Source organism: Pristiophorus japonicus, chromosome 7 (assembly GCF_044704955.1).
Source record: "Pristiophorus japonicus isolate sPriJap1 chromosome 7, sPriJap1.hap1, whole genome shotgun sequence".
Classification (NCBI taxonomy): domain Eukaryota; kingdom Metazoa; phylum Chordata; class Chondrichthyes; family Pristiophoridae; genus Pristiophorus; species Pristiophorus japonicus.
Genome location: NC_091983.1, coordinates 44,273,195 through 44,280,971, shown reverse-complemented (window position 1 = coordinate 44,280,971; position 7,777 = coordinate 44,273,195). Strand labels below are relative to the sequence as shown.

The window sequence follows — 7,777 nt, the reverse complement described above, 5'->3', positions numbered from 1 at the left end:
CTGAGCTCAATTACATTTTTAAAAATTTAATCCGATGTTTGCTGTTCACTTTCTATTAGTTTGTGAGCCTAAATGGGAAATATTAGCAGGCAATTCAATCATAGGGGGCACCGCAGTCAAGTCATTTCTGGGGAAGATTTCCCGTCTGTGTGCTATTTATACACAGTGCTAGTGAATCAATTGGTAATATTTATTCCGGTAGAACTGATTACAAAATAAAACTAATGAGGGTCTATCAGAAATCTCCCTGTGTTTTCACTGTATTAATTCCCCAGGAAAATACAAACAAAATGCTCCCTCAGTAAAAGGTTTAAAGGCTGATCGCACTGGCCTATCAGAACTCTGTCAAATATACTGTTCGTATTTCTCTACTGGAATGAAATCACGTCGTTAGTAGTAACACACAAAATTATTTTATTGATTATTTTAACATAAGTGCTGACCTATTAATTTTAAATAGATTAACAGCAAAAGAATTGGATACAAACATTAACACAGTAATATCTCTCCTCACTTGTGCCCTATTTCATATTATCTTTATCTTAACGAAAATAAACTTTCTTTGCTAATCTGCAAAATCCAATGAGTTTACCCATTTGGTGGTAGGCTGTGATTCTATGCTCCCTGATAGGGGATAGGAGGGGAGAAAGGGAAGGAGAGAGGCTGACAGCAAATATTCTAAATACACATTAAATTAGGGTTTGTCGTTGCTTGGGGCTATGTAACGTTGATAGGTAGACCCAACCCTCTTCTATTACACACAGCCTGCTCCCAGATGATGTCATGAAACCCTGGAGCTGATCCATGATTTGCTGTGCTTTATTGCAGGGGGGCGGGCCTCGCTTCAAGGTGAATCAGTTGAAAGGAAGCCAGCTTCAGTAAAAGTGAAGTCCGTGTCCATGACAGCAAGTCCTGCTGTATGTCAGCGCCGAGCACACCATCAGAACAGCTGCACCTTCCTGGGTTCTGAATATCCTCTGAGAAATTAGCAAGAAACACACCAAAAAAAGATACAGGAACAAGAGAGAAACATTAGCAAGAAACAAAAAAAAGGCTACGAGAAGAATTTGGATGTTTTTTGCGAGGATGCTTACATGACAATTTGTTCTTCTCGGTGAGTTTTAATTTGTTGGGAGCGGTTTTGTTTTCTCTGCCTGGATCGGCACCGTTGAGTGACATGCCGACTGAGATCTCCCAGCACAGTCCGAGTGTGCAGCCGGGGGGCACCTCGCTGCCCCTGAGAATCCTCAACAAGGGTCCCAGTTACCTGCGCCGGCAGATGGAGGGGCACCACCGGGGGCGGCTTAGCGCCGTGGAGAGGCTGGCTGCCGACAAAGCCAAGTACGTGAAGAGCCAGCAGGTGAAGGGGAGCGTGCAGGAGCCCGTGGGCTTGGGCAGCTCGGCCTCGGAGGGCAGCAGCAGCACCACCACCGAGAGCGAGCCGGGCACCGGCGCCAAGGGGCCAGGCCACAGCAAGCCCGGCGGCCAGGACTTGCAAGGGCTGTCCACCAACACCGGCAGCACCGCCGCCGGCCTCTTCCAAACGCCCTACCAGCAGGCATCGGCCATCGCCAGGCGCTCCAGCTCCAAGAGACAGATGAGGCCCGACTCGTTGGTCATCTACCGGCAGAAGTGCGAGTTTGTCAAGGGGGCCAGCGGCGAGAGCCCGCGGGGCAACCACAGTCTGGTCAGGAGGCTCTTCCAGGGCTCCAGCAGGGAGAAGCAGGTGGCATCTCCCGAGGTGCCCAAGGTCATCATCAAAGAAGGCGCCAGGTCGGACAGCCGGGAGAGCTCGCAGGTGGGCAGCGAGCCCGAGGGCAACAACCCGCTGGCTGGCATAGTCAACCCCCCAGCCCTGGGCAACAACCCAGCCCTGGGCAACAACCCAGCCATGCCACCCCCTGCCACTACCGCCGGGCGCCCGGGGCAGCGGGGCAAGTTGGCGGTGTCCGAGCGCCTGAAGGAGCCCCTGGGCAGGGGGTTGCACCGCTCGCAATCCGACATCAGCTCCAGGTACTCCAAGGCCTTCTCCGAGTTTGACAGCTTCTTCAAGTACTGCGGCCTCGACCCCGAGGTGATCGAGGACCTGGGCCGCGAGAAGTTCTCCTCCGCCTCCGACAGCCTGGCCCTCCGGATCCGCAGCGTCAGTGTGCCCGGCTCCGACAGCGAGTTCTCCCGGCACAGCGGCGACAACAACGAGCGGCTGCTGGAGGAAGAGCTGAGCGAGCAGAACCCCTGCTCCCTGTCCGTCATCGAGCGCAACGCCCGGGTCATCAAGTGGCTGTACGGCTGCAAGCGAGCCAAGGAGTCCAAGGCTGCTGTGCTAGTGTAGCCGCTCCCACCCACACACTCGGCAACATTGCAAGGCAAAATCTGCCTTGCGCACGGGCTGCGATGAGTGCTCTTCATTTCTCGCTTACATCTCTGCGTGCGTGTTTCAACATCAGTGCCTTAATGCAAAATGAGAGACGATGTAAAGTGCATTGGAGGTACTGCAAATGCTGGAGATCTGAAGCAAGAGGAGAAAGTGCTGGCAACACAGCAAGTCAGTTCGCCTTGTGTGACGAGAACAGACAATGTAAGCTTTCAGATGGGTACTGTCTCCCCTCTCTTCTCATCAATCTTGACAGTCTCCCTAGGGGGGAAGGTTTTTTTTAAAAAAAATGTTACGTCTACCTTTTTGACAGGTTTACAGGTATTCTGATGGCCTCGGTTCAGAGTTTCATTGGTTACACCAAAACTGACTGATTTAATGTTTTTATTTAAATCATAGTGATGCCACAGAACAACAACTTGCATTTATATAGCGCCTTTAGCATAGTAAAATGTCTCAAGACACTTCACAAGAGTATTATAAGGCAAAATTTGACACCGGGCGATAATAGGAGATATTAGGGCAGGTGTCAGAGGTAGATTGTAAGGTGCATCTAAAAGGAGGAAAGAGACGGAAAGATAGGGAGGGAATTCCAGAGCTTGGGGCCCAGGCAATAGAAGACACGGCCACCAATGTTGGAGCGATTTAAAATCAGGGATGCTGAAGAGGCCAGAATTAGAGGAGCGCAGACATCTCAGAGGGTCGTAGGGCTGGAGGAGATTAGAGATAAGGAGGAGTGAGGCCATGCAGCAATTTGAAAACAAGGATGAGCATTTTAAAATCAAGGCGTTGCTTAACAGAGAGCCAATATAGGTGATGGGTGCAAGTTAGGACATGGGCAGCTGAGTTTTGGCTGACCTCAGGTTTACAGAGGGTAGAATGTGGGAGGCCGGCCAGGAGTGCATTGGAATAGTCAAGTCTGGAGGTAACAAAGGCATGGATGAGGGTTTCAATAGCAGATGAACTGAGGCAAGGGCGCAGTCAGGCAATGTTACGGAAGTGAAAATAGACAGTCTGAGTGATGGCACAGCTATGTGGTCGGAAGCTCATCTCTGGATCAATTATGAGACTACGGTTATGAAGGGTCTGGTTCAGCCTCAGACAATTGCCAGGGAGAGGGAACTATGAGGAAAGTAGAATATAAATCTTCCGACAAGTTTGTAACATTTAAAGTTTCAATGACTTAATGAAAAGAGCTGGCAAACTTTTTCTCCACTGTTTACAGACATCACAATGGTGTCATTCATACAGAAATAATCATGACATTACTGAATGCAACAACTCTTACACAATTAATGGTCGACTCATCTCCTCCTCTCCCACCAAACAAAATAGTTTGCAACATAACTTTTCATTAAGACAATGTAATTTTAAAGTTTTGCAGTTTTTCTTCTGTGGCCTCACCTGGACTGAACTGCCTACAGCATAGACTTAAAACTGTCTATCACTAAGGTTTCTTCTATTGCTTTTTATTAAAGAGATTAATTTTATTTTCTGTGTTCAATACAGAATCTGTAAAATGTAGACAGTGTATTCATTTAAATGGGATTGTCACCTACAGAGGTTGTCCATATGAATCTGTATGGATCATGGAAAGGCAACTGCATTATATTTAAGAATGGTCTTAAAATAGCACAGGAGTAATGGTTTGAGCTACACAGGGTAACTGGAAGTATATTACAACTTTATCACATCACTTCTGTGTAATATTGAGCAGTGTGAATTGTTAAATGACTCCTGTACACATTTGTCAGATCACGAAAGGCAGCAGTTTTTCACACCAAAGATATTTTATGACCAGTTTCAAAAATGTAATCTTATTACAAGTTTGTAAATATATTTCTATTCCAAAACAGTTTTAAAAAAAAAAAAAGATTTTTATTTGTGTTTGGGCATGAATATCTGAAAGCAATGTACTATTTCCCAGTCAGTTGATAAGGGAGGAGATACGCTCCCAGGTTTCTCAATGTTACTCTGAAACTGATCACTAGAGGGACATGAGGGGCTCGGGTGACTCAATAATTGAGTAGGTAGTCATTTTAATTGGCACCATTCTTGATGGCACAGATGAGACTTAAGTATTCAATTTAAAGGGAATCATAGGTGCAAATTTTACCATCCTGCGACACTATATATTGATGCACAAACCCACTGCATTATGGGGACTACTTTGAAGCCTTTTTAATTCTCAACCGCTGTCGTAAACTTGGGCAGTTGCCACCATCTTGTGCTGCATCAAGTGAATGGCTTTGTACTTGGAATAGTTTAGGACTGTTTAAATTTGAACTCAGATTTTGATCCCTCCAGCCCCTGAAAATGAACAAATGCTTTCATGCCAAAAAATGTTTGTTTATGCTGACGAGAAGTAAAGGCAGTGCTTATAAGTCAACCTGGCTGCCCTGAGGCCTGTAAATTTTTCATTGCCTGGAGAGATACAGAATGGAGCTGCCCCCGAGTCAGAAATGCTTTATATTTACATTCTGATTGTGCAAAAAACCATGGCTAAATATATCTTCTTAAAAATTTTGTGGGTGATAGTCTAAAACGAGTTAGCTGGCCATTATACATCTCCGGATTTCCGTTTCCACTGACTTCGATATCAATATCACCCATTTTATACTATCAACTAGTCAAAATTACGTGTGTGTGTGTGAATGTTGGGTGGGAGTATACCAGTCAACATTATCTTCAGAATGGAGGTCTTACCAAGGCCCCTCCAATACAGCACAGCAATATACATGAGGTAATTAGCCCACAAGGCTTCCACAGCCTGAAAGACAGTTGCCAGTTACCATGAGTGAGAAGTAAAAAATGAACAAAACATTTTAATTTTGTTTTTTTCCCTCTCCATCTTTCTATACCTTGTCAACAGGGCCAATGGGTGATCTGCTTCCAGGCCTCTTTTTTTTTTTCTTTTATTCATTCCCAGGATGTGGGTATCAGTGACAAGGCTGGCATTTATTGCCCATACCTAGCTGCCCTGAGAAGGTGGTGGTTGTCGGCCTTCAACCACTGGCAGTTAGGCCACTTCAGAGGGCAGTTAAGAGTCAATTGGTGTGGAATTAGAGTTAATTTAGGTTAAGGATGGCATATTTCCTTCCCTAAAAGACATTAATGAGCCAGTTTTTTTTTACAGCAATCTAATAATTTTATTATCACTTTTACTGAATTCAGTTTGTCAAACTACCATGGTGGGATTTGAACTCTTATTGTTAGTCCAGTAACAGAACCACTGCACTACTGTACCCATTCCTGTCAATGCTGCTAATGAGTTAGGAGTGCAAAAGTGGCTCGGGGAGCCCGAGGAATGCCTGGCTTCTGCTCTGTGGTACTGCAACCTGTTCTGGCTCAGATTGGAAACTCAGTGTGGGGGACTCGGAAGAAAAACCCGCATCCTGCTAGTCTTTGGCACACCCAAAGCTCCAGTGGGGGAAAAAAAACTTTAAGATGGACCTGAATCAGTTCTATTTGAACATATAAGCCTATTGATGCTTGCTAATATAATTTGCATAATTCCACCTTTTTTAAAAGCTAATTTTTGTTAAAAGTCTTCACAGAAACAAGCTATGCAACCTGCAAGCAATCTTGATTGCCAGAGGTATCCCCTTTCACCCTAAGTGCTGATTGGTGCCCATATGTTGAGTTACTTTGTGGCTGTGCACTGAAGGCAATTTCATTTTGTTGTATAAACAGTAGCTAAAGTTACCTTGCCAACATCCTGTAGATATGAGGAGACAAATGTTTTTTTTTCTCTCATGGAAGATTTTCATATCTACCAGTGGTATCTGCTAACTGTTTCTGTCTAGACTTTGACTAATTACTATCAGCTCTAAGTGTTTAGAGATTCATTAAACCCTTCAGGAGCTTCTGTTTACTGTACATTATAATCTTACTGTTAAATAGTTTGTAAACAGAAGCATTGTGAAATGGTGCTGGGTTTATCCCCCAAAAAAGCCATTTGTAGATGTTAACAGGTTGCAATTAAGTAAGAAAAATGAGCCACCATTAAAGCATATTGTCCTGAATTTATGATTTATTAAAAATGTACTTGCGTTAATGAATGTTTGGGAGATAAGTAATATTGTAACTGTCATTTGCCACTCATGGTTCTATAATGTCTCCTTAACTTAGTAATTTTTTTCTGAAGCTACTGCAAAAATTAAGGAGAGCACAAAAAAACTGCAGAAATCGACAATTTTGAAAATACATCCTCAGTGGGTTCATGTGTCATCTAAACTTGAACTACTTCCAGCTTGAGAAGTTAGCATTCTTTAACGTGGTGTGAATCTGGTTTTGATCCCAATTTATATTTGATTAGCTGGAGGTGTTTTGTTTCATTTCTGTTGACCTGATAACATTGGGACTGCCTCCCTCACAGCATATTTGCAAATCTAGTATAAAACAAGGAACATGGAAACGAGAGTGTTCGGATTGCCTTGCAGATCCTGCAAACATGTGCACACATGTCCTGCTCCAGACCCAACTGTGAAAACTGGAAAGAGGTTCAGAGGAAAGAGACTCATCCTCTCTGGACACAGGGTTTCTATTTATTACAGGTTTCTCCTGCATTTTTTTTAATGTATATCTCAACGTGCTTTTCATTAGAAATTATTCTGGCTGGGAAACATGAACTAAAAGTAATTTGTTGCTGGAATTACTTATACTCGTAATACTTGTAGGTGACTTGATACCTTTAAATGAAAACTATAAGTACTGGTATTTGTAAAGGAAAGTACCAATTACTATATAGTGTGAAAATAAATCAGTATTTTGTTTTATAACGACATATACCAGGCAAGTAAAGCTGCTTTATGTAAAGAATTTAAGAATGTGCTTGTATTCTATTCACGAATAAAATAATACTTTTATATAAAAAAAAAATGAAGTTCCTTCTGGTCTTCCTACACATTACTCTAAGCATGGGCTGGTGAGTGCCTTCAGGCTTCTGTAAATGCCATTCGGTTAGCAACTACTAGAGATGCTGCTCCTGGCTTCAGCCCGTACTGTGAAGATTCTTCCCTAAATTGGGCTTATTAAGCCCGCCCTGTGAGGTTCCTGGGCAATGGAATGAAGCGGGTCTGATAATGTCATTTGATGCGTCATCAGCTAGTTTTCTCAAAGGGACCATGGCCACATTGATTTTGACAGTTGTCTGTCTATGCTCTGCAGCATTGAGATGCTGCAAACACTGATGAGCACTGCACAAAGGTGCACGGCTGCACCCAGGCTCTCCCGTGACATGCTTCTGGAAGGAGTTACAGTATGCAGGGACGTTCTCTTCCCTTCCAATGGGCGGAAGAGACCTCCCCAGAACATCAATGCATATTCCACAGAAGGGCACAAGCAGGGATGTCATCAGGAGGACCTGGCTGCAGTGGCACAAATCTTTCAATGATCTCAGCA

The 7,777-nt window shown here is 44.1% G+C and overlaps 1 protein-coding gene across 1 annotated transcript; it reads left to right on the top strand.

The window, feature by feature from the left end:
- Nucleotides 1–908: 908 nt before the first annotated feature.
- Nucleotides 909–7,167, top strand: fam110c (family with sequence similarity 110 member C). Its single transcript, XM_070884351.1, has one exon. The coding sequence runs from the start codon at nucleotides 1,178–1,180 to the stop codon at nucleotides 2,330–2,332; it is 1,155 nt and encodes a 384-aa protein (XP_070740452.1). The 5' UTR covers nucleotides 909–1,177; the 3' UTR covers nucleotides 2,333–7,167.
- The last annotated feature ends 610 nt before the right edge of the window (nucleotides 7,168–7,777 follow it).

Bases quoted from the DNA above. Each gene is read 5' to 3' on its own strand.
- fam110c (XM_070884351.1), top strand. From the start codon at position 1,178: ATGCCGACTGAGATCTCCCAGCACAGTCCGAGTGTGCAGCCGGGGGGC.